The 27729-nt window shown below is 42.3% G+C and overlaps 1 protein-coding gene and 1 long non-coding RNA gene across 6 annotated transcripts in view; one reads left to right on the top strand and one right to left on the bottom strand.

Annotated features, from left to right (window-relative positions):
• The window catches only part of Apoh (apolipoprotein H), a 39130-nt gene extending 12011 nt beyond the window's left edge, over positions 1–27119 (bottom strand). Inside the window, exons 1-3 of one of the 4 annotated variants that reach the window (XM_059272020.1) lie at positions 27054–27119; positions 1276–1381; positions 757–933 (exon numbers count right to left, since the gene is read on the bottom strand). In XM_059272020.1, the coding sequence (XP_059128003.1) occupies positions 757–933; positions 1276–1375 (277 nt within the window). In that variant the 5' untranslated portion in view covers positions 1376–1381; positions 27054–27119. Of the gene's footprint in view, positions 1–756; positions 934–1275; positions 1382–17076; positions 17267–27053 lie in introns of those variants that run through there. The other 3 variants (XM_059272019.1, XM_059272018.1, XM_059272021.1) reach the window with 3 other exon arrangements.
• Positions 17766–21611, top strand: LOC131917884 (uncharacterized). Of its 2 annotated transcripts, XR_009380767.1 has the most exons (3): positions 17774–18309; positions 18723–19569; positions 21471–21611. It is a non-coding gene; the product is annotated as an uncharacterized LOC131917884 (long non-coding RNA). The 2 variants fall into 2 exon arrangements; XR_009380766.1 differs by lacking the exon at positions 21471–21611 and having other exon boundaries at positions 17766–18309; positions 18723–19504.
• Positions 27120–27729: the final 610 nt, after the last annotated feature.

Genomic DNA, 27729 nt, shown 5'->3' with positions numbered 1-27729 from the left:
TTCACATCTCTAATCCCAGCACTCAGGAGGCAGAGGCAGCAGGATCAGTTCAAGTTCATCCTCAGCTACCTAGTAAGTTTGAGGATAGACTGGAATACATGACTCCATGTTAAAAAAAAAAGGCTACCATGATCATAAACCATGTTCTGAGGAATAAATGAAGACAACCATTTATCATAAAATATCATAAAATAATGTTCTGAAATTTATGTTAACAATGTGTAACATGTTTATATTTTATTGTAAATATATGTATACAATTATACTCAGCTCAGTAAATACTAAATATGCTTCCATTCTGAGGCAAAGTCCAAAGATATGATCATTTCCCAAATTCTGTTTACCCATGGGTCTCTTTGGCAATAGTTCATCTGTCAACATTTCTCTATTTGTCTTTTAACTTGTGTTACGCTTTCCTCTCCACTAATCAGTCAATCCAGCTCTCTCTCTTCCTCTGTCTCTGTCTCTGTCTCTGTCTCTCTGTCTCTGTCTCTCTCTGTATCTCTCTGTCTCTCTGTCTCTCTGTCTCTCTGTCTCTCTGTCTCTCTCTCTCTCTCTCTCTCTCTCTCTCTCTCTTTCTTGACCCTCCTTAGGTGTCCTCTTTTCTAAATAGTGGTGTGTGTGTGTGTGTGTGTGTGTGTGTGTGTGTGTGTGTGTGTGACACCTCCCACCAGCTCTGAGAACCCCGAGTTTTTCCCCACCAAATACCCAGAACCCAAATGAGGGGAGAGAACTGGAGAGAAATTTCAGACTTACGTGTACATTTCAGGGTGTTGATGGGCCACATTCCCGTGAGAGGACAGGTAAATCGTCTTATCCCTCCCCGGGACACATAGCCTGGTTTGCAGGAGTAGACAATCTGCTCTCCTGGTTCATAGAATGTTTTTAATGGAACAACCACAGCAAATGGTAAGTCATCTGGCTTGGGACAGGCTGAAACAGAACACAAGACAGATGGTTTTTTAAAAAATCTCAATTCACGTGTTTAAGGTCATCCAGCATACAAGGAAAGCACACTACAAATTGTAGGTCTGCCCAGTTCCATACCAAATACTTCCTATGCAAGATCTCATTGGACCTCAATGACTATTTGAAGAAGGCCTTTCTGTTCTTTACATATTACAGGTCAGTGTGCTGACTATCCTGCCAAGGAGCTTTAAGAACAGTGATATTGGACAATAAGTACCAGTGCTGTCTCTCCCGCCATCATTATTTGTCTCTGACACAAATCCATGAGTTAGAGATACTATTCTCTCAAAGGCAAGAGGTACTCACTCCGTCCCGCAATAGCAAAGTGGCACAGCAAAGTCGAGAACAAGATGAGCCCCGGGAAAATCATCGTGGGTGGGTCTCGCCAGCGCCACCAAAGCAGCATCCTCTGCTGAAGGGAGACACACAAATACAGAAGTGCTTAAATATTAAACCACTTTGGGGATGTGCTTTTATTTCTGTAAACAGAAGCTAAAGTGCTGTGCTTTGGAAAGAACTGAGAGAATTCCATTTTTTTAATCATTTACTCCACTCCCCTGAGTCCATTGTGAAATCTTTGGTGGGTGCTTTCTTCAGAATAGCATATTTTTTTCTTAGTAGCACAAATAGTTCACTAATGCCTCTGCAAGAATCATGATGATTACTGTCTGAGCCTCTTATTCTCCATTTTTTTTTCTTGCTTTGTGTTCTGGTATGTTGTAGACAGATCACCAGAAGATTGAAGCTCCTATTTCACTCTGTGTCCTTGATACATGAAGTTATGACAATCCTCTACTCTCTGTTCCTGGGGCCAGGGGGACTGGCCCAGCTTCTAAGAGCACTAACTGTGCTTGCGGAGGACCCAGGTTCTGTTCCCAGCACTCACTCTTATCAGGTGGCTCACAATTATGTGTAACTCCAGTTCTGGGGGATCTTATGTCATCTTATGGCCTTCAAAGATAGGTACCTATACACACAAGGTGCACATAAACTCATACAGGCACACATATAACACACTTGAATAAAGATTAAAATAAGTAAAATGGTATTCCACTTGGTACACAGAGGAACCTAAAGAATGTCTTCAAGGACTCACCTTCCACTTTAATGGACCTCAAACTGAACTCAACATCTGTCACAAAAATGACTAGTTTCTTCCTAATTCACCTTTTAGCTGCTATTCATAATAAGATCTTCCTGGTCACTCAAACTGTGACAGTAGAGATGTCCTTGACCCTCTATCTTCTATCATGTCAAATCAGCATTCATTCATCCACATCATTTATCTGTCTAGGCATGTTTCTTTTTTAGGGGCTGGAAGTTGATACAAAATCACAAGTTAGAACTCAGTTGAGGAGGAGAAGAGAAATAGACCATCACTGATGATGCTGCTTGGGAGAGCTCTGAGCAATCACACATTCATAGCTCTCTGATACATTGTTCACTCTGAGAACAATGTTCACCGTGAGAGACACGGGTACACATATGGACAATGACTGGGCTGTATATAACAGTAGAGTCATGACCCACAATCTCTGTGGCAGCCAGTCTAAGAAGCCATCCAATGCACACCTCTGTAGCAATTGGTTCTACTAGAGAAACCCATAACCCAGGTGTTCTCAACCTGTGGTTCATGACCCCTTTGGGGGTCAAATGACTCTTTCACAGGAGTCACCTAAGACCATCAGAAAACACAGTTGTTTACATTACTATTCATAACAGCAGCAAAATTACAGTTATGAAGTGGCAATGGAAATAATTTTATGGCTGGGTGGGGGTCACCACAACATGATGAACCATATTAAAGGGTGGCAGCATTAGGAAGGCTGAGAACCACTACCCTAACCAATTATGTAGGATGTCCCACATCCAGTTAGCCTGCCTCTATCCATGCTATACCAACAACCAATCAAGGCTTCTTCCCTCTTTTATATTATAAAGCCTTCCCACTCCTTGGTCTCATCTTGAATCTCTGCCAAATACTAATGTTACCCCAAATACTAATGTTACCCCAAATACTAATGTTACCAGCTGATTGTTCTGCTTCATCAAGCTCAGAAAAAATAACAACTGCCTTTCGTTAGCTAGGTGGTCTTGTTCTCTAGCCATACACTCAAAGGTCCCCATAAATCACTTGAGAAATGCTCCCATTCGACAGTGATTCTCAAACCAAGCTTCTAAGGAACACTGTGTTCTAATGACAAGGAGAATACCATAGAATAGCAGTGGTCCTCCCTCCCCTTGTTGTCCTAAAGAGAGGGATTCTTGTTGGCAGCATAACTTCCAGGTTCTGCTTTATTATGGAAAATCCCGATGATGGGTGGAAACAAGAGAAAACTAATGAAGCCAAGAAGGGCCAAGTTGTTCTACATAATGAAGATGGAGAATGAGGAAAAGCCAATAATGGGATGAGCATGGAGGGGGACGAGAGGAGTTTGAGGCGGCCATGCAAATCTTGCTGACAAAGTTGTAAACCAAGTGATCTGGCTTTCAGAGGTGCAGTGATGGGAGACTGGGCTTAAGGATGTCAGTTAATAGATGAATTCTCTTGCATGAGAGAATATTCTAGAAGGATAGAAATATCTCTCCATTTTATTTTAGGTAGCTATACTTGAGTATATGCAATTCTCAAGCCCATTGAACTAAACATTTTAGACCTGTGCATTTACATGATTACAAACCAGTGCACGTCTTCCTTTCTAAAAAAAAAAAAAAGAAAGAAAGAAAGAAAAAATACAGAGAGAGAGTCTAGAGAGAGGGGTCAGAGGCTAAGAGCACTGGCTACTCTTCCAAAGAATGTGAGTTGAATTCCCAGCACCCTCCTGGTGGCCCATAACTAACTCCAGTTCCAGGGGATCTGATGCCCTCTTCTGGCCTCCATGGGTACTGCAAACATATAGTACACAGACATACATGCAGGGAAACACCTATACACATAAAATTAATTTTTTAAATTAACTTTAAAACTGCATAGAGAGTTTTTGCCTAACAGGAAGATGCCAAATAACAATATAGTAAGAATATTGGAATTTGAAAAATATGATTTTGGAATAATCATAAAAATATTCAATTCTGCCAAGAAACATCGATAGATGGTGGAACTAAGGGATATAAGTAGAATGAGGAATGAAATATTAACAGAGTTCTAAAAGTGTCTCTCAGAAAGTAACTCATGCAAAGGGGGTAAAAGAGGCATTTGTCTGGGAAGAACCTAGCAGACACCATCTTAACCAAGTAATCAAAATTAAAGTGGCCATTAGTGGGACTAATTGGCCTGGTGTACTCCCCATCTTCTCTTGGGTGCAATGAGAAGACAGCATCTCCTCTATACTCTCCCTGCTAACCTAGAAAACCCTGAGCTGCATCACAAGAAAGCCTGGTGCACAGCCATATGGATGGACTCTGTGCCCAATGACTGTCGGGTAAATCCTTCAAACAGGCGCAGACTATGAAGGGCAGAGAGAAGACAGGAGATGGGGGAGTGTAAGACAAGCATACAATGTGACCCTTTTGCTGTAAAAGTCTGAGGGGACATTTGATGGTGTTTGAATGGGAATCTCTGGGTTCAGAGAAGCCTCTTGTCCTATCCCTGCAACTTTCCCATGTGGTTGAAATTCAAGTTATTTTAAAGTCTTACCATTTTTTATTATTAAGGCTTTATTTTTAAGAGTTCAAAAAGAACCACCTTTTGTGATTCCCCTGAACGTCTGATGGATTCTGGGCAAGGCTCAGTCACGGTCTTTAGTCGTTCACCCAACAGTGAGCCCACCAGGCTCCATTGGAGTTCCAAACCCATGGTCACACGGCCTTGGTGAAAATCAATGGGTCATAAAGAAAATAAACACACGTGAATGTGGGGAAAGGACGTATGGGGGAGGTGGTGACAGGAGGGGAGGGAGATGGGAGGATGCCGACTGCAAGTAATCAGAACGCATGATGTACATTTATGAAATTGTCCAAGAATAAGCTTAATCAATAAAAACAATCATCAATGAATTCTGTTTGAGATATTATGAGGTTTTTTTGTTTGTTTGTTTGCTTGGTTGCTTGTTAATTTGAGTTCTGAGGATGGAACTCCGGGCTTTGTGCATGCTAAGCATCCATCTACCACTGAGCTACATGCTAAGGTTACTATTTAATTTTATTCTTTCAGTTTATTTATTTTATACTCTATCTATGAGTGCTTTACCCACTCATATGTATGTGCATCATATGCATGTCTGCTGCTTGTAGAGGTCAGAAGAGGGCATCATATCTCTAAAAACTTGAATTATGGATGGATATGTACCACCGGGTGGGTGCTGGGAACCAAACTTTGGTTTTCTGCAGGAGCAGCAAGTGCCCTTAAGCACTGAGCTATCTCTCCAATCCCACAAAATACTATTCTTAAACCATATTGTGATATGAGGCCTCAAATGTTATTTGTATCAAAATGTTTTGTATCAAAACATGCAGTGAATGGGATTTCCTCAGTGGTTTGTCCTGCCTCAGTTTCTCTCAAGATTCTCTGTTCCTGTGTGCCAGCTACTGAACTGAGGGAAATGTTGATGTGGGAAGAGTGTATTTGAGAGCGACAGGTACTTTCTCAGGGAGCTAAGGTCTCAGAGTTGGATGAATAAAAGTCACAGACCACAAAAAATAAGTTATAGAAAGAAAAGTTCATTATAGATTCATAGGTAGATGCTTAAGAAGAAAAGAGGATGAGGGAAGAAAGAACAGGGGACATCTACCGTGGGAGTGGTCCCAGGAAACAGGGTACCAATGAGCCCTGCTGTCTTGGCCTCCTTTCTAAGGCTTCAGTGACTGGATGAACGGGTTTGAGCTGGCCGGTCCAGTTCCCATGCCTGATGCCTTCTAGTCTCGGTCACAACATTAGCATGGTCTCCAGAAAAGGGGTCTCCTTTAGGGGAAAAGATATATATATATATATATAAACTAGACCCCCTTTCTGGTGTCTCCTTCCTCTGGCTACCATGGAACCAGAGACATTTGGGCTGACACACTAATGTCATCTCTGGCCTCCAACTCCTGAAAGTCCCGAGGACATTGGATAAGCAACTGGTCACTTTTCTCCAGGGCCCTAAACCACCTAGCCAGTTCCAACCTCCTGTTCTTATCAACACGAAATAACAGTAACAAGGAAACGAAGAAACAATTAGATCAAACTTAGACTAGCAGGGAGTCACATGTGCTTGTGGTTATTTTTAATTCCTGGCTGGTAAAAAATATCCCCTCTTTCTACAATTAAATGTTAAGATCATCTGTGCAATTAATAAATGATGGTGATTCTTAGTCCTGAATGTTTTTAATCACTTGAATATGGCTGAGAACTACAAACTGTTCTCAGAGCTCTTCCAAAAATACTTGTGGGGCTGATGAAAAGCCACTGAGGGGAGGAAGATGGGGTGGTACCATGCAATGGTTTCCATTACCCAGTTTGGGATGCATGCGTTGTTCTGTGTAAGTTCAGCGCCATGTGATGTCGCTATTGATTGTGTTCCTCTCCATATATTTCAGCTCAAATTCCCAACACTAGGCAAGCTAGCTGAGCATCTGGCAGGTAATGGATAGTAAATGACATTTTAAAGGCATATTGAGATTTAACATTGAAATTTAATTTAGCAAAGTAAATGGAGAAACTGTTAAGAAAAAAATTCAAGTTGTTTTGGCAAATGAGGAGTTTGTTTTGCATTGTTAGGGTTTACACTCAGTAGTAGATATTAGCAACCCTTGGGTTTAATTTTTGAGTTGTTGTATTTGAGACAAGGTTTCGCTATGAAACCTTGGCTGCCCTAGAATTTGCTATGAAGACCAGACTGGCCTCAAACTCATAGAGATCCACCTGCCTCCTGAGTGCTGGGATTAAAGGCATGGCCACCACATCCATTGGATTTTTAATTTTATTTATTATGCATGTGTGTTTGTGTGTGTATGCTGGAGGGGGCTGCACATGTGCCATGGTGTATATATGGAGGCTAGAGGTGAACTTGGTGAGTCAGTTTCCCTTTCTATCTTTACAGAAGCTCTGGAGATCCAACTCAGGTCACCAGTCTCATTTAGCAAATGCCTTTCCCTGGTGAGCCCTTGAATTTAGTGTTACATATTTCATGTTACATTTTACCAGTTGTAAATAGGCATACATAGATATACAGATACACTTCTGTTGAAGAGTACATAGCAACATCTTTTGAGAAGCACAGGAAACCTTGTATTTGAAATCCTGAATGATTTTATATTCTTTCCTGTCCTCATTTGTACATCAAGCTATAGAGCCCTGGGACTTGGAGTCCAAAGTCTCACTGAACCATTGCTTCATATGTTCAAAAACGTCTTATTTACTTAACAAGCAGAGACTTTGACCATATCATTAGATATTTAGCAACAGCTTGGACTTAAAACAAAACTATTCTCAATGTTGTCTCTGATCCCAGTCACTATCCAGCAACAAGGTCTCAGCGGAAAAATGCAAGTACCTTTGCTCCTACAATAATAAAACCAACAGCAGCTATGCAGGGAATTTGCAAAGGGATAAGGAAGCATGTTCCAGGGCCTCATGGGAAAAATTACAGATGTCTGGAAAAGTGTAGCCAGAGGCTTGAGAGAGAACTCAATCAATAAAACAGTTGCCTTGCAAGCATAAGGTCCTGAGTTCAGTACCCGGAATTCATGTAAAAAGGTCCAGGACGAATGTGGTGCTTGTATGAGGTGGAAACAAGAGGATCTCTGGGGCCTCATCAGTAAGAGGATCTCATCAGTAAGTTCTGGGTCAGTAACAGACCATGTATCAAAAACAAGGCTCAGGAGCCTAAGAAACCACACTAGTGTTCTCCAAACACATGTGCACATATGCACCTGCACACATATGAACACACACACGTGGCTGAAATAGTTTCATGTGTTCACTGGGATCCTCTATACATAAATAAAATTTGCCTGGAAAAACCTAATGTACCTGTGTTCTCCCATCTTTATGTATCCAGAGCAACCACTCTTAAGCTTAGTTGTATGTTAGTCTTGCAATTCTTTTTTAAAACTATCAAGAGCAGCTGGGCAGTGGTGGCGCACGCCGTTAATCCCAGCACTTGGGAGGCAGAGGCAGGTGGATCTCTGTGAATTTGAGGACAGCCTGCCTGGTCTACAAAGTGACTTCCAGGGCATCCAGAGCTACATATAGAAGCCTTGTCTCAAAACAAAACAAAACAAAACACACATACACACACACACTATATATATATATATATATATAAATCAAGACTTGGGGGCTTAGTCTAGAACAATTGAGACTGATAATAGGGCCCTTCTTAAAAATTATTCATTTCCAGCAAGGGTCATGACCCACAGTCCCAGCATGTCAGTGTTTACCTATGCCACGTTCAAGTCCTTTAGTTCATCATATACATCGCTCTATTGCCAGAGTGAGACTCCTTTCTACCCTTCTGTGGAATGCTTCCTGATCCCCTGTGGATTACTTCCTGGGTTTCGCTTACTGATCTGTTACTGAGCTGTACTTTGTGGTTGATACTGGACTTCTCAAAGGGAAAAAAAGACCTGACGCCTATGAGGAGTCTGTAGTTTATCAAAGCTGAGATAACAAGACTACAGATAAAGTAACAAAGGAAAGGAGGGGGCATTTGTGTTTGCTGGTGCGTAAGGACACAATGATGGACATTGCTCTGGCAGCTGCCAAAACGAATGAGCACAGTGTGGTGTACACCTACATCTGCAAACAGTGTGGTGTACCCCAACATCTGCAAACAGTGTGGTGTACCCCAACATCTGCAAACAGTGTGTGTACACCTACATCTGCAAACAGTGTGGTGTACCCCAACAGCTGCAAACAGTGTGGTGTACCCCAACAGCTGCAAACAGCATGGTGTACCCCAACAGCTGCAAACAGTGTGGTGTACCCCAACAGCTGCAAACAGCATGGTGTACCCCAACAGCTGCAAACAGTGTGGTGTACCCCAACAGCTACAAACAGCATGGTGTACCCCAACATCTGCAAACAGCGTGGTGTACCCCAACAGCTACAAACAGCATGGTGTACCCCAACATCTGCAAACAGTGTGGTGTACACCTACATCTGCAAACAGTGTGGTGTACCCCAACATCTGCAAACAGTGTGGTGTACACCTACATCTGCAAACAGTGTGGTGTACCCCAACATCTGCAAACAGTGTGGTGTACACCTACATCTGCAAACAGTGTGGTGTACCCCAACATCTGCAAACAGTGTGATGCACCCCAACATCTGCAAACAGCGTGGTGCACCTCAACAGCTGCAAATAGCTGAAGTACCCCAACACCCCCAAACCGCTGAATGTTACTAATGCAGAATATTTCAGGTGTTTTATAGTAGAGAACGAGAATGAGGCTGGGTGGGGGTGAAGAGGGAGCTAGATCAAAGGCTCTTGTTCAAGACTTTGAACTCATCTTGAAGTCAGTATGAGGGGTGGGTACAAGGTCAAGTTTGTATTTTGGAAAGAAAATCAACAGCCGTGCACAGGACTCATGGGAGGAACAGAATAATGCAGGGAGAGAAGGAACTCCAAAGAAAGACTGCAACATGTCACTAAGTAAATCCGTCACTATGTAAAGTCGTCAGCCATGACTCTCTAGCAGGGGTGTCCAATCTTCTGACACTGGCATTGGCATTGCCATTTACAAAGTTTACAGTGGAGAACCACACACTCAAGTTACACACACACACACACACACACACACACACACACACACACACAATCACAAAAGAAAAATCTCATCGTGTTTCGAGTAAGCTTACGATTTTTCCATTAGTCTACATTCCTAAGTATCTCAGCAGTGGGGAATTTTCTGTTTTAACATTTGGCAGTTGGGGAATTTCCACCCCAACATCATTTGCAAAAAGGGATGTTTTTGCTTTTTCCTTTCCTGCATATTTTATCTTTGTATCCATAGACCTGAGGTGCTCCCAGCCTCACACAGAGGAGCTTCTTTTTGCAAGAGCAGAAGTCAATGGAGAGATGCTTGATTTGTCTGAATGCTAAAAATAAGATCCCGAGTCCTCAGCCAGAAAGGGGACAGCTATATCAACTCCCCTCTATATCAAAGCTCAGGGAACAGTCAGGAAGAGGGGGAGACAGAAAGAAACCTCAGAGGATGGGGAGGAGTTCTGTGAAATGCCATCCTCTGGACAGGACTCTGTTGTGCAGCAGTTTTCTCCAAGATGGAAACATTGCATCCCCTAGGGAAGCTCATGAAGAAAGGAAGAAAACTGCTTAATAGTTTCAGAAAGTCCCTGAAACTGGCCAGATTCACTAGGCCCCTCCTTCCATAAGATTATAAACAGAAAAGACTATTGAGAGAAGACTCTCAGACAAGGCTAGTTGCCTGGAAGAAGAGACCATCCAGACTGCCTAGAAGAAATAGAGACGAACTGAGCCACCTGGAAAGGAGGATACTTTTGTTGAGCTACCTGCAGTTTATGCACTGTGTATCAGGTTTCTGGCTTTTGTAAGCTCTCTTCAAGTCATTTCTGTTCCTATAAATAACCCCTCACTTATATTCCTTCATATAACCCCTGATTAGCTAACCAAGTTGGACTACGGTGGTATCCATACTTTGGTCTATCATGAGCTCTCTATCTGGGGTAAGTAGACACATGTGCTGTGCCTCCCCAGGAAAAGTCTGGTCACGCAATATGTGGCTACTGCAATCACAAACTCACAGCAGCTTTGGTTACTAATACAAGACTTGCAGATGATCAAGCCAACCAAAATTCCAACATAAAGGGAGAGGTGCTTCCTAGGCCCCACTCGTTTCCAAGGGGGCTATTGGCAGGTGGTAACTACTGGGGAAGGGAGAATCATTCTTATTTGAGGGTGTGACCACTGGTAGATTTCCTGTGGATGACCCCACACCCATGCAAATATGGGCAGTACTAATTGTACTTAGTGGGTTATAAAAAACAAACAACAAAAACCAATATGAACTTGGAAGTGGGACGGGTTATTGGGGCAATTTGGTGTCAACTCAAAAAGCAAAAACAACAAACAAACAAAACTGTTGTGAAATATTTGATTACACTGTGTGAAGATGTGTCACTATGATTGGTTTAGTGAAAAGCTAAACAGCCAATAGCTAGGTGGGAAAGGTAAGGTGGGACTTCCGAAGAGAGAGAGAAACTTGGGATGAATCTAGTCATGCAAGAGAGATGTCAGCTAGACACTGAAGAAGTCAGACATATGATACAGAGGAGAGGCAACCAAACCACATTATAAGAGCTAGTTGGGGGAAAGCCTAAGCTAAGGCTGAGGTTTCATAATTAATAATAAGTTCCCATGCCATTGATTGGGGGCTAGCAGCCAACAAAAAAGTACTACTACATATAACAGCCAACATGGGGCCAAGTATATCCATATAAGGCCTGAGAAAGCTGAAGAAAGAAAAGTTCTGAACACGAAGTCTGATGCAGCTTCTTGATAACCTCAGTCTCTTGGGTAGGCTCAGTGCAGCTCTTTTAAGAGGCCCTGCTATGTGGCAGAGCACTTAAATGGCAGGCTACAAGCTATGAACTAGACAGAAACACCTGCCACTGTTCGAACATAGCAGCTTCCCAGAGATGGTTAGGTGTGGCTGGAATGGTTAGGCAGACCTGAAGGGGTGGAGCCAACTTCCAGCACCATGTGCTAAGCTAGCCCTATGGCAGAGGGCCTAGAAGTTTAAGATTTGGTTCACATGGTCAGAGAAGGCTACAGACACACAAAAAGTCAGGTCCAGGCTGAGAAAGCCTCTAAATAGATACGGTATGCTTAAAACTATGCTCAGATGCTGAAGAAAGAAAAAATTGGGTATAGGGAGCCATAAAAAATAATTTTAAAATAATAGAATCTTTAAAGAAAGAGTAAAGTAATATAAAAAGAATAAGCCACATAAGGATGGAAAATAGGGCATCTGGATCCTATATGGTATTTTGTTCACTTTGAATTTTTTGAATGCTAATGAGTGAAGGACAAATGTTGCTGAGAGACATTGGATTATAGAAAAAACTGCTAAATTAAACCAGCTTGTATCTTTTAAGGATGTCTTAACCGTAGAATGGAAGTCAAAAAATATGTTGTGTTAGGGGAGAGGTTATGCTTTTGTTTCCACAGGAAACAAAAAGCTACGTACTTCTTCAAAATTAATAAAGATCAGATTTGACTGGAGGAGACTTCCTAAAAATCTTGGCTGCAGACATGAAGAAAGAAACAACAGAAAAAAAAGCTACAAGACAGGTGACATGCATGCTGATTCCTCTACTATGGGAACAGCTAGCCCTGAGACTGGATGAGACATGATAAATCTTGTTAGCTAAAGAGTCCTCATGACTTATTATTACATGCCATCCTTTCATATGACATGGATGGGAATTTATATTACAGTTTGGTTATACAGTCCAAACAGACTTATGAAGTTGGTAGATGCCTTTTACCTGCTCAAACATACAAGAGAAAATCATTTTTAACTGACTTGTACACACCATATATTCCATACTTGTGTTAATGCAGATACATATGTTACCTTTAAAAGTTTGTGTATTTTCAGAACAAAAGAACCAGATACAATAAAGAAGACAAGTAGTCCAGGTGATCCAGCCTCTCAAAATGCCTCTCTTACTGTTTCCTCAAAAATCTACATCTAGGAACAACATCAAAACTGCTAGCCGAGATGGTATAGCTTCACAGACTACTCCAGCCAGGACTTCAGATAAGCTCTACACTTTTCCATCACATGGACTAAATAAAAAAATATTACAGCTAGCTCTGCCAGGACTTGACCATTATCTCAATTTTCTCAGGGTCCCCAAAGATGCCATCACCCCCAGACAACATGAAGTAATTTTAAGAACATGACACCCACATTCCCAAGAGGTGGGTTGGGTGGTTTTGGGTTCTTTGGTGGGTTATGGATGTTTGTTATCATTTGGGAGAGTTGGTTGCAAATTGTTAATGGTCATGGTCAAGGAAAAAACTAAACAAAGGAGGTTAGATTCAGGGATCTCTTTCTGAAAAGAAAATAGGGCAAATATAGAAATGATAGAATAAAGGGCAGGTTATTGAATCTACTTTTAAACTAAAAAGCAACTATTAATCTCAAAAATTTTACATTGGTATGGATTTTGTATATTGCTACAAATTTAAGATTATTTTTGTTATAACACACTCTATATATTTCTACTCTTATTTAAGGTACTTTGTATATTGACACAAATTTAAGGTTATTTTTGTTTTAACATACTCTATATATATTTCTACTCTTGTTTAAGATATTGTACCTATGAAGCTCACTTTAAAATGAAATGTAAAAATCTAGTCCTTGGAAGCTATTATTATAAACTATTTAGGATAATTAAGAAATGTAGGCTAGTAGTTAGTTATCTATAACAATCAAACATGTTTGGTCTGTTTTCAAGGTCAAACAGATATATTTTAGATAGACAGGTGGTCTTCAAACACTTCAGGGACTACAGATTATAGCTTTTAAGATGTTTTAATAACATAAGGCTTTTCATGACAGTGAGATACATCTACTCCTGCCAGCACCAATCTACTTCAGCAAAGATGATGGACATTGAAGATTCTCCCTATGGAGTTTGCTTTCATTTGTGGCAAAGTTAGCCACTGGCCAAGAAACTTCCCTTGTCTTGACTGCTGATGGTATGCTGTTCAGTTTGGATAAGGACACAAAAGAAGGCGGCTGCTGAACTTTGCCAAGACAAGGTAGGACAGTCCTTCAAAATACCTGCTTCACAGAAAAGTCTGTCAGATATTCTAGGCCTATGGATGGATGCCCCAACATTGCAGAGGAACCTTGGATGACTGTCCAGACAGCCAGATGTCTCTGTCATTTCTATAGTTTGGGAAGTTGTTTGCTCTGTACTTTCTGCTTACTCAGGTAATATTTTATCCTTCTTGGGTCTCTAATGGGGTTGAAGACTAAATAGTTATGCCATTTTCTTTGTTACCAAATTCAAAAAAGAAACTTACAAAAGAGATGTAAAGTTTATAAGGTTAAGGGACATAAAAGCTTAAGTTTTATCTAAGAAAATGTTTTAGGGTCTAAAAAGATATTTTTAGGAGGGTAATACAAGTTACAATAGAAAGTGGTTTAGATATAAAACTTTGGACTCACCAATACAGGATAGATAATAGAGTACTTTCTCCAAATTTGCCAAATTATAAATGTAATTATTACCTGATAACTGTTCTTATTATATATAGTTTTATTATGTTAGAGTTAAAACTCTTTCCTTTTTATTTAGACAAAAAGGGGTAAATATTGTGAGACATTTGATTACACTGTGTGAAGATGTATCACTGTGATTGGTTTAATGAAAAGCTAAATGAAAAGCTAGTCAGCAGAGGTTAGGCGGGACTTCCAGGGACAGAAAAGAACTCAGGATGAATCTAGGCATGCCAGAGAGACACCAGCTAGACACTGAGGAAATCAGACATACAGTACATAGGAAAGGTAACTGAGCCATGTGACAGAACATAGATTAATAGAAACCAGTTAATTTAAGTTATAAGAACTAGTTGGAGGAAAGGCCAAGCTAAGGCCAAGCTGTGATAATTAATAATAAGTCCCTGTGTCATTATTTGGGAGCTGGTGGCTGACAAGAAAGTACTCCTACACAAAACAATTCTTGCCTTAAAGGGAATAAGAGATAGTTTATTCTGGAAACATTTTGAGTGACCATGGCCTAGGAACATAGATTCAGGTTACCTCAACTTCATGTTCCAATGTGGAAGCAGTTTCATGAATTACAGAATTAGAAAAGCCATACATCAAGACATATTTAAAACACACTGGTGGGTACATCATAGAGGTACTTACAAGATGGAGGAAGCTCTTCTATAGCCTTCAGATGGTTTTGATGACATTCTTAGTTTGGCGGTTGGTAGAAGCTAGTGGTGTCCTAAGTTAATAGATTTCTAAAGGTTTTTTTTTTAATCTTTAGACATAGGATGTTAGTTAGACACAGTGGGGGGCAATGAATGGCTGTTTGGGTAGTAAAGCCACCCCAGAGAAGGTAATTGGCTTCCAACCCTGCAAAATCCAACCTCTGCCCGTCACTGCCATTCTAATCAGTCAATCAGCCTTAGCAGTGCAGCTTCTTTCCAGGAACTGTCACTGACAGTGCAGAGTCCTAGATGGGGAGGACATCCGGGGATGAAGCCCAGGCCACTAGGTTTGCAGAACAAGAACCTTTACCTTCTGAGCCATCTCGCCAGCCTTGGTGGGTATCTTGACTCCCTTTTATTTTATTATCATATTCTGGGACAGAAGGTAGCTAGTCACATTTTATCTGCAGTCATGAAGCAGCGAACAGGAAGTGGGAGCAAGCTATACATCCTCAAGCCCCGCCTCTAGTAACCTACTTCCACCAGTAAGACTGCACCTCCTAAAATGCTCCACAACTTTCCCAAAGAGCACCATCAGCTGGCTACCAGCTATTCTAACACATGAGCCTAGAGGGGACGCTCAAGCCACAGTGGACCCCAATAGTACTATAGGAGAGAATTCAAGCCAAAATGGATTATTGTAAACTGGCTACTTTGAGAAGCTATGGGTATAGCATTACCTTTGGTAAGGGAATTACTGTATTCCCCCCTGCCCCCAGTGGATGGAACCCAGGGCCCTACACTTGTTAGGCAAGCACTCTACCACTGGCCTAAATCCCCACCAGTAAGGGGATTTTTTTTTTTTTAAGGTTTATTATGTATACAGTGTACTGTCTGCATGTATGCCTGCATGCCAGAAGAGGGCACCAGATCTCGTTATAGATGGCTGTGAGCCACCACGTGGTGGAACTGAACTCAGGACCTCTGGAAGAGTAGCCTGTGCTCTTAACCTCTGAGCAGACTCTCCAGCTCTGGGAATTTTTATATCTAATGTAAACATCTGTTTTCTAGGGTCTTCTGTTCTGTATCAGGAAGCAGTGACCACATCACTAAAGACACCCAAACACTGGAGAAGGCATGGTCAAAATCTGCCTACCAACCCTGATACTTGGTTCACAAGAGCTTTTTACACATCTGTCTCTCCTGGGCCTCTCTCCCACACTCTCCATTCTTTGTCTCAGAAAAGGGAGGGTACTGAAGCCTGGAGTTTTAACCTTCTCTTTTGAGATTTATTTACTAGCGATAGATTGACCTTTCTGAGTTTTCTTCATGTGCTCATAAGAACATGTTAATAAATTTCTGTTTCTCCTTCATTGTTCTATCCAAAAAGTTCCACCTAAGGATGATGAAGGGTAGAGAGAAAATTCTTTTTCTTCCCCTATATGACTAAGGCAAATCCTGTGGTCACGTCTCTTGAGGGCCCAGCTGCCTCTGTGTTCTAAGCCTGAGTTAAAAGATCAGGATTACCACCCAATAGGGTTCCTTGATTGGTTCAAACTCTGATGATGATTATGGTGATGATGATTTAGGTTTTTTGTTGTTTTTTTTTTTTTCCTAGACAGGGTTTCTCTGTATAGCCTTGGCTGTCCTAGAACTCACTCTGTAGATAAGGCTCGCCTCAAACTCATAGAGATCCACCTGCATCTGCCTCCCAAGTGCTGGGATTAAAAGTGTGCACCACCACCACTACCCAGCTCAAACTTAGATTTTTTAAGCAAGTCAAAATAGTTCATTATTTAGTGCATGTCTTCAGCAGAGAGTGCAGACAGAAAAGCTTTATGTACTGGGTGAGTAAGGGAAGGGAAATTTCCTATACCTCACATTCTCCTTTCTTCCACACAAAGATACTAATACTTGAGATTTTTTTTTTGACAAGTATAAAAATCTTACACCCTCATTTTATATGTTTAAAACTGATCAGAGTATCACTGGAGGCCACAGAGTCCCTTTTACAGGTTCTCGGTCTCATAGATAGATTTTTTTTTTTTTAAAGACACAGAAGAGAATCAAACAATGATGTATTGGAGTTAGGGACAGGAAAGAACAGACAGGAATGCCTGGAATCTCAGCAGCCCCTGTGGTGGGAGACAGGAGGAGGAAGGAGAAGGTTAGGCTGAGTTGTATGTTAGCGGGGTGGGTGCACACAGTACAGTCTCATTACGGGGATAGTTATTCCTCCCACCTCTTCATCTCGTCCTCAGACATGGCACTTTTCTTTCCATCTTTTGATTCTAAGCTGGTCTTTATGGTTGGAAGACAGGAATTCCTTCTTAACACTAGAGGAGTCTCATCGTGAGAGGATCCCTGCCCAGACAGGGATGGTACCAGCTGTCATGTACATAAAGGGTACTACTGACCTAAGACCATTCCATTTGTAAAGGATATCATTAACCATTGGCCATGTCATAGTGCCTGACTATGACATGGCCAATGTGTCTCTAATGGCTGTAGAGGCCCCTTTCTGTGGTGATAGTTTGTATATGCTCTAACAAATAAAACTTGTCTGAAGCTCAGAGGGCAGAGCCAGCCACAGAGTTAGCCATGGAGGCCAGACAGTGGTGGCACACACCTTTAATCCTAGCACTAAAAGAAGCAGAGGCAGACAGATTTCTGTGAATTCAAGGCCACCCTGGGCTACAGGAGATTAATCCAGTCTAAAAGAGAAACAGAGCCAAGCGGTGATGGATCACACCTTTAATCCCAGCACTAGGGAGGTTGAGACAGGAAGTGAGGTGGCTGGGTGAAGAAAGGAATATAAAGCAGGAGGAGACAGGAGCTCAGGGGCATTCAGTCTGAGGATTTGTAGAGACAGGATCGCGCCCCACTTTCGGCTAAGGATTTCACAGAGGTAAGAACTAGTGGCTAGCTGCTCTGCTTCTCTGATCTTTAAGCTTTCACCCTGATGTCTGACTCTGGGTTTTTATTAATAAGATCAATTAGAATTTGTCCTACACCTTTCATTCTCTTTAGCCTTTCCTAAAATCCCCTCTCAGGAGCAATAATCAAAGGAGAAAAGAAAAATTATGAAGTATCCATACTTTAAATTTTGGCTATATGATACTGGTAACTAATAATAACATCATCCTTATCAAGGACCATGGAAATCCCATCTATAGGAGGGTGATTAGTTTTGGGTAAACACAGATTCAAGAACCTTCACCATTTGTTCTGAGGTCTCAGAATGGCTGCCATGTTTATAGGTTTAAGTCACAATGGGCTTGGAATTTACAGCTTTCTGTATGCAGGTACTACAGCCATTTCTCACAAAAGCCAAGCATTCTTGTAAGACTGGTATGTATGCAGTCTCAGTCTCCGGATATTTCAAGGAAGAGGTCCAGGATATAGAACATCAGACAAGGTTGGCAACAATTTAGGCTGGAGAGTTGGCCCTGTCAGTAAAATCCTTGTTATACAGGTATGAGGAGTGGCATTTCATCTCCACAATCCACAATAATAATCATCATCATCATCATCATTATCATCATTATCATCATCATCATCTTGGTTTGGCAGTACAGTACTGGAAGGCAGAGACAGGAGGATTTCTTGGGCTTACTGGTCAGCTACTCTAGCCTTGTAGGCAAGTCCTAAGCAACCTGTTTTTAAAAAATGAGGTAGATGGCACCTGAGGAATGACACCTGAGGTTGTCCTCTGGCCTACACACTCTCATTCACACACACACACACACACACACACACACACTCACACACACACACACACACGTACACATGAGATCAATTCGTAGAAATGGGATCAGTAGACGAAGAGTGTGTACATTTTCCATTTTGATCTATCTTCTCACATTGCCTTCTCTTGGAATTTGGCAGAGATTCTGGGATTGCCTTTAGTTGAGCCTATGACAACTTCACACCCATCACTGAAGTCTAAGAAAAACACAGGCTAGTTAACCGGCGATGGCTTGTGCATGGTTCCCTCAGTGAACACCAGATGGCAGAACAGCCCCTGACATGCATGCTGTGAAGACTTTCTGGGAAACTCAAGACTCACAGCCTCACTGGGTTGTTAGATCCAGTTGGTGAAGCCGGCCAAGGCCTTGAACGTCAACACTCTTCCTAGGTCGCTGCTTCGAGTCAATCATCAATAGCAGAAGGCAGTGCCGGTTCCCTCATTTACCGGAAGAGGTGCTGAAAAGATTCCCCGGTCTTGCTCCATGCATCTTCCCTGTTAGCATTTCTCCAACTGAGTGGAGAATGTGTGAAGAGTGCAGAGAACACAAGTTAGCTGTGACAGCCCCGTGGAGTTGCTTCTATGTGTGAAAGCAGCTTATTTGGCTCATGTTGCTGCAACAAGGAAATGCATGACCATATGCATGTCACATAAGAATACTTCTTCAAGCAAATAGAAATGAATAATTAAAGTTGATGTATTTACTATGGCAAGGCTTCAATTTGGCAGAAAACCAGCAAACCAATTTCACAGCAGAAAGATGGTGATTTTTTTTTCCCCCAAGAGAGTGTGCCACTTGAAGAGAAGAGATACAATTAGAGTTATACCTGTCTTGCAACTTATGAATAGACTTTTACCCACATCCTACCTATCACTAATGGAAAATGGACCCAGGGACATATAAATACTCACTTGTAAAGCCTGTGTCAGTTGGCAGTTGAGGGGGCAGTTTTTAATCAATGCACCATTTTCTTAGAAGGTATATAGGTAAGAAGTTAATGAAGTGCCTGAATCAAAAGTCACTAGCGGGCTTGGAGAGATGGCTCAGTGGTTAAGGGCATTGGCTGCTCTTCCAAATGTCATGAGTTCAATTCCCAGCACCCACATGGTGGCTTGCAACCATGTGTAACGAGATCTGGTGTCATATTCTGGCCTGCAGGAACACATGCAGGCTGAACGCTGTATACATAATAAATAAAAAGAAAAGAAAAGAAAGTCACTAGCTATAGAGTGTATCTATTATCTTTCCTGAGCAAGTGACAGGTATCATATAATGTGCCCAAGATGAGATGCAAATAATTCTAGGGGCAAAATCATCTACCTACTTTAGTTCTTTGGGACAGGAACACTCTAGAAACTGAACAGAAAAGGGCCCTGCCACAAAACAATGAATTAAGGTTTATGACGACCTAATAAGTGCTAGGTTGTCCTCAATTACCATCCCACTTAACATTTATTACAACAAAGTTATCAGGGTACAGTGGCCCATGCCTTTAATCCCAGTACTGGGGAGGCAGAAGCAGGCAGTTCCCTGTGAGTTCAAGGCCAGCCTGGTCTACATAGAGAGTTACAGGCTAGCCAGGACTATAATAGCAAGACTCTGTCTCATAAAATAGAAAGGAAGGAAAAATAAAAAGGAAGTTTTATCCATGTTTCAGAGAAGGAAACTGTGGTTGATCACAAATCAGCGCAACTACTGAGTGGACAAGCAGACATTTGGATCTTAATCTATCCTGTGTCCTGGATCAGTGGTTCTCAGAAGACACACACACACACACACACACACACACACACACACACCCCAAAGTGAACATCAGTGACACAATTATAGCCTAGAAATGCAAATTCATGGAAATCAACCCATTCCTACTGAAGCACAAACTTTTGGAGTAAGCTTAAGCAATCTGCACGTGTGTGTGTGTGTGTGTGTGTGTGTGTGTATGTGTGTGTGTGTGTGTATGCGTGCGAGCATGCTCTTACACATGTAGACATGAATACACTTGTATGTGCCTTTGGAAGCCAGAGAACAACCTCAGGTGTCATTTCTCAAGCATTGCACCCTCTCTCATTGACCTGTGACTTGTCCATTAGGTTAGAATGGCTAACCAACAAGCCACTGTTACCCACCTGTCCCTTCTCTCCAGCACTGGAATTAGAAGCACACACCACTCACTTTTTAAACATTGAGTTTTTTAAAACATGAGTTCTGGGGACTAAACTCAGACCCTCATGCTTGCAAGGCAAGTACCTTACTGACTGGGCCATCTCCCCAGCCTTTGCAGTGTGGGATTTGTTATTGTTATTTTTACACTGAGGAGGCCAGCATGGAGGATAACCATGCCATTTGTTGCTACTCCCGATATCAGTAAGAGCCAATTTATACTTTAGTCTATCTGACTCCAACAGCCAACTTCCATGAACTCCCCGGGAAGTTATACACTATCAGTGATAGTGACCGACTGAGCATGTGTCTATCCTGAGGGTCCTCGCCAACCGTAACAAGCTGGACTATATAGTTTTGAAGCCTAAATCTAGGTGAATGATGACAGTGAGATCAAAGTAACAAACGCAGCTAGACTGGAAGGAGACAGCAAACACTAGTAAAAAGGTAATAACGTTGTTAAACATTTAGGATTGCATCGCTTTGTAATTAAAACAAACAAGAGAAGTTAACCAGAAAAGATTGAAGGTCCCCTGCTATCTCCTGTAAGGATAAAGATGAACAATTCTTGGATCTATCGTGGCTTCCATGGGTATGATCATGGTGACCGTGAAATCTGTTGAAAATAGACTGGGCGTTCCATAGTGTGTGCAGTGTTTCCAGGAAAAACTATATAAGGAATGGCTAAAACAAATAATTACAACATTTTTTTTCTTTCTTGAAACAGGATCTCAGTCAAGCCTAGGCAGCCCTCAGACTCACAGAAACCCACCTGCTTCATCATTCTCAATGCTGGGATTATAGGTGTGAGCTGCCACCCCCGAGTTGAAACTTTGTTAAATAAAGCGCAGGGATCGCTCTTCCTGCAGGCTGGTGCCTCTGTTAAGTGAATAGGTGATTCAGAAAGAATAGTGACAGTGTGGCACTTAATGGGATAACCAAGACAGGTACTCAGTGACCAGAGAGCCACTGAGTGTACACACACTGGACAAGGGGAAGTTTAGATCCTCGGTGGAGAGAGGCAGGACAATGATGCCACGGGATGCTGTCATGCAACTTGAGAATGACACCAGTTTACAATTATAAATTGTTTGCTTTTGGCATTTCATATCTAATATTTTTGGTTATTTTAGGTAACTAAATCCAGGGAAAACAAACCACAAGTAAGGAAGGACTACTGTGTTCTTTCTGTCTTATCTGTTTGTTTATTTTGAGATTTTACTGTATCTAGAACCTTTATAAAGAAAGCCTGTTGGTTAATAACAGGGGAAACATAAAAATAGTTTCAGGGCAGAAAGAAAGAAGGGAAGGAGTTAGGAGGAGAAAGTAAAGGTAACAAGAAAAAGATGGGAAAAGGCTCCATGGGTAAAGCACTTGCCATGTGCGCACAGGACCCAAGTCTAGACCCACGTAAAGCTGGGTATAGTGGTGCATCTGTAACCATGGACCTACTACAGAGAGATGGGAGGCAGAGACAAGAGAAATCCAGAGACCTCATGGTCCAGCATTCTGGTGTATGCAGCAGTGAACAACAGGAGACCCTGTCTCTAACACAGTGGAAGGCAAGGATTTCCATGTGTGCAACATGGTAAAGATACACACACACACACACACACACACACACACACACACAATCAAGAAAGAAATTGCTAAAATAAGCAATGGGTTGGCTTTTGGTTGTAGGTACAGTTCTTCAATTCTTCTGTTATATCCCTCGGGGCTATTACTGCCTCAAGTCAAGTTGGCCTTGGATTCGTCGGATTCTTGAACAATCCTGGTGTAGTTTCAATGTTTGTTGAAAATTCATGTTGAAATTTCATACCCAGTACAGTAGTATTGAGAGCTGGGGGCCTTCTGGGGTGATTAAGCCATGAGGGCCTCTACCTTCCAGCATAGGATTAGTGTTCTTATAGAAGGGATTGAGAGAGGGAGTTTGGCCCCACTTTGTCTTTCTATAACATTTACCCTGACACCAACTGAAGATGCAGCCATCTTGAAAGAGAGTAATTCCTCACCAGGCACAGACTCTGTTGGTCACTGGGCTTCTCTAATGAGAACTATTGGGGTCCAGCCCCTTGATAGCTTTCTCCCAGAGTTCCAGAAGAGATGCTACTAGCGGCAGATTAATTAATCTGAGTGTTTCTCTAATAAATCTATGTACACGGAACTCTTTAGTCCATTCACTTCTTCTGAGTCAGTTTCCTCTCTTCACAGCTTCTTTTCTTCTCTCTTATTTAGCTCCTTTCTCACCTAATTTCTTGCTATGTTTTTGTACTATTTCCTCGAAGTGCTATCTTAATTCCTTCCTCTAGTCCTGCCCCATCTAGGTTCTCATAGCTAGATGCACCTGGTAATTGTTAAAGGGAGATCTGGAATTAGAGACAAAATTTGGAAAAGGAGAAAGTTAAGCTTAATTATCCCATTCACTTGGCCTGGGCAATTGACAGTGTGAATCTTTACCTTCTCTGACAGATGGTCTGTTCTTAAAAAGTCTGGGAAGTTTCTCAGATAAGATACTTTTGTCTGGAGATGGTTCTGGCCAGATGTTGCTAATGATGATAATTACAGAGAGGCTTGAAATTGGGGGCCTGGCTGTGTTGCTGCATTAGCACAGTTGGGGAAGGTTGTCCAAATATTCCAATAGCATAGGGGAAATTGTGCCCAGTGAATGATCAACACATTGTTCTAGAAATGGAGAAGCTACAAGAGTATGCAAAAAAATAATGAAAACAGCTTAATATTCAAGAGCCAATATCACCAAGACTCCTTGAACTTTGGCTTTAACTCTGGGGGGCCCTTGGCTTCTTCCAGGTATTAGCTTTTGCCATAGTCAGCTGAATTCCTACTTCATATTTCTGCAGCTCCCAGCACGTCTCAGCCTCTGTGACTGAAAGAAATGCATTTCTGTTGTTTCTAATTACCCAGGTTAGAGTGCTTCCATCGCAGCACCGGGAACAGTCTAGAACATACCATTTCTTTTGGTTCAGTCATGCTGTTAGGAGGATGTCCTGCTACCTGCAGGCCTGGTTTACCCCTTCCAGACTCGAAGGTTGGAAACGAAATTCTGAGGTCCTGACTCGGGTCCAGCTTAATGAAAAAAGCCTGGAGTTTAGATTTAAGTCACCAAGGCTCCTGCATTAGCAGGATGCACCCTTTTCTCTGATACAGTCTGCTGTAGAAGGGAGTTCAAACACCGTCTGTGCCATTGTTGCTACTCTGGATTCAGTTACTCATCAGAGACTCTTGCTGTTTGCTCTTTATAATATTCCAAATGGGACTTCAACTTCTTAAAATGAATTCAAGGTTTTATGAAAGTATATATTATATGTTGAACATACACCCATAGCCCCTCATCCTTTTTCCTCTCCCATCAGTCCTCTCTGTCCCCATAGACAGTTTACTTCTGCTCTCATGCCATACACGCAAGCATGATTTTATGTATCTATATAAAATCTAGGACCCACAAATGAGAGAAAACATATGGTATTTATCTTTCTGAGACTGACTTAACTCACTTAATTGGCTCATCTCAACCAGCTTCATCCATTTTCTCAAAAATGACATGTCTTTATTCCTTTTTCATGGCTGACAAATATTCCATTGTGTAGCTATACCTGCACAACATCTTCTAAATCCATTCCCGTTGGTAGGCTTCATAATCTAGCTGTTGTGAGTAGTATGGACACTGATGTTCAAGTATCACCATGCTGTGTTGACTTGGAGGCTTATGGGTAAATACCCTGGAGTGGTACATTTGGGTTATAGGGAAGATCTATTGCTAGTTGTTTGAGGAACCGCCATATTGACTTGCATACTGGCTGAATTAGTTTACATTCCCACCAGCAGCATCTAGGAGTTCTCTCTTCACAGCCTCAGCAGCATTTATTGTTATTTATTTTCTTAATGGCCATCATTCTGACCAGAGGAAGATATAATCTCAGTGCCATTTTGATTTGTGTTTTTCTGATGGCCATTGACTAACCTGGATTTTTTTTCCTGGATTACACCAGGCTTTCATAATTACAAACGACAGGTGAGTTAGCCAGCTTTCAGAGTCTTGGCCATCTAAGAGATACACAGACAGTCCAAGAAACTGGCAACAGAGACCAAGGCAGCAGGCCCAGAAGAGGGTTCTATGCCACAAGCATCCTCAAGCCATGGGTTGCTAACAGATCCCATTTATTCAGCACTCATGTTGGGTCTTGCCTGAGTCAGTGAAAGCTCAGGTTGGGAAGAAAAGACTGATTCTTCCGGAAGCAGACAAGGCTCATTACTGGTCTCTCGGCTTGGACTGGAGCATCAGGATAGCAATTTGGAGGCGACTGATCTGAAGCGCATCAAGATTGGCTACTGAGCAGATACAGTGGCAGCAAATTCAAGGGAGCCCCTTCAGTGCCTCTTACTAGCAATGAGGGTTTTAGACATTCTAGTGCCACACAAACAAGTCCTAGCCCCCAGATGCAGACCACAAAGCTGCAGTTTCCATGTGGATTGGCTTGAAAGGAGATCGGAGAGAAAAGAAGTGGAAGAGAAAGCCTAATACGAAAAAAGTTTGTTTTTTGTTTTTTCCTACAAAATGTATTTTCTCCCAAAGGTAGTTAGTTGGCTTTCATTTTTAAATTTTATTTATGCAATTTTTGAAATTTTCTATCAAAGGTAGTTAGCCCAGCAAAGACTCAAATTTCCTGTGCCTTCTCTACCCACTTGGTGCTGATCAACCAACTGCATCAGGTTGTGAAGTTGAGCTCCCACCAATGGATTGAGCTACAGTCAATCACCTATGTCAGGCATAAAAGACAGAAACCATCTTGGCCAAGTGTGCTTGCCAGTCAGGCCGGGGTCTTGGTGTAGCCTTTTAACACAAAGAATTGCCTTGCCAAGCTCCTTCAGCTTGGTTGGTGTGTTCCTCTGTCTGACATGGAGATTGACGTGACTGTGTGTCTCTAGCACCTCCCTAGAGCACTGCTCAGCTCTGGACCCAGCGCCCGTCCTTCTAGCTCAGGACCACTAGCAAACCCTGTCTTCAAGGGCTGCTCCTGGGCTCCAGGAGCAGTGCTAAGTACTTCATGCTTCATCTTAGGCAGTTATGGATTGTATGCAAAGAAAGCACTCTCATTCTCTTCTCTCTGATGCAGAGACTGAGGTCACAGAAGCTGGCTATCTTGCCCAAGGTCAAGCAGCTGAAGATGGAGCTGGGATTCAGTTTTCTGGCACCTGGACTCCAGAATCTACTCTCTGGATCCTCTACTCTTGCTATTCAAAGTGTGGTTTCCTGGACAGGAACATTGGCAGTGGGTATGGGGATCCTCCATTATCTGGTAGTTTTCAGAAGATGCAGAATGACCAGGTTTGCTTATAGAATCACAGAGTAGAGAGCGGTTATCTGAGGCTGGGGAGTGTGGGGAAGGGTATAGGAAGCAATTGGTCAATGGGTATAGTTACAGTTAGACAGGACGAATGAGCTCCAACGTTCTAGTGCACAGTAGGTGACTACAGTTAACATGACCATACTCATTATTTTAGCATAGTAGAAAAGAAAAAATTTAATGCTCTTACTATAAGAAAATGGTCAATAGATGAGGTGGTCTGTATGCAAAATACCTGCATTTGATTATTCTCTCTATCCCTCCGTGTGTGTGTGTGTGTGTGTGTGTGTGTGTGTGTGAGAGAGAGAGAGAGAGAGAGAGAGAGAGAGAGAGAGAGAGAGAGAGAGAAAGAGAGAGAGAGAGAGGTGGGGGGGAGGACAGTCTCAGGTGTTGGTTCTTGCCTTCCAAGACAAGACACTTTTGAGATTCTGTGTTTGTTTGCTGCTGAATACACAAGGCTGGCTGGCCTGCTAGCTTCTGGGGATTCTCCTGTCTCTACCCACCACCTCCCCTTAGGAGCACATGAGTTCTGGGGATCCAAACTCAGATCCCTACACTCACTTGGCAAATATTGAACCCTGTGGGCCTGCATCAAAACATCAGTCACATTGTGCCCCATAGATACGAACAATTGGCCTGTATCCCAAGCAAAAGCAAGCTTAAAGGAAGGAATGCCACATCTCCAGTTCCTCTGCCCCGCCCAGCACTGGAGGGGCACTTGATTCCTGTGTTTATTAAGCCTAGGGCAAGATCAGAGTGCCTCACATACGCTTCCCACTGCTCTTCCCTTCTTCCTCATCTACTCACCATCCATAATCACACTCTGGCGGCAAAGTGCTAGAGTGGATGGGAACCAGGGAGTCCCAGAAGGAGGGGTGGGGTGGGTATATGCCCAGCCTCTGGGTGAGGCCAATGCACAGCTGGGGCCCATTACTTCTGCAAACCTGGAAATGACTTGTATCGCTTCTTCCCCAGGCTCACAAAGTTTCCTGCTGTTAATGGGTCTGAGTGCTCCGCATTGTGATGTTTTTCCTCAGTGTTCCAATCATGATCAAAACGTAACTGCCTACCACTGACCTCTGGTTCTCAGGCACATTGAACAGTCTTTTCAGAAATGATATGGCACTTACCTGGCTGAGACTGAGTATTCAGCTCCAGAATCAAAGAGTTCTGGTATTGGTGGAGGGTCCCAGGGGTCAGCTACTATCTTACCTCATGGCTCCTAAACCCAAGGTGCCATCTCTGGGTCTCCAAGGGCTCTCTTATAATGTGTCCCTTCAGGCCTCTCTAGGTTCAGAGAACGGGACTCTGCTGGGGTCAGTCTTTTAATAAACTTTCTATCAAAATTAACTTTTGTCATTCAGCCTGTGTCTGGACATCTCCCATGTCAGAGATCCCACTCCCTAGCCAGGGACCCAGTTTGAATAACAGGAAGATTTTTACAGTCCTGTGAGCTCTAGTGAGGCTGACCCTTGCCTCTCAGAAACATACACTGATCATCTGATTCACATGCTCTATAATGGTTACAATTTGGGACTTAAATGCCTCCAAAGGGCTTGTGATACCATTGGGAGGGGGCAGAACCCATAAAAGGCAGGGTGTGATGAGAGGAAACTAGAC

This window comes from Peromyscus eremicus, chromosome 8a, assembly GCF_949786415.1.
Source record: "Peromyscus eremicus chromosome 8a, PerEre_H2_v1, whole genome shotgun sequence".
NCBI lineage: Eukaryota > Metazoa > Chordata > Mammalia > Rodentia > Cricetidae > Peromyscus > Peromyscus eremicus.
This window is presented reverse-complemented; position numbering and strand designations above follow the sequence as displayed.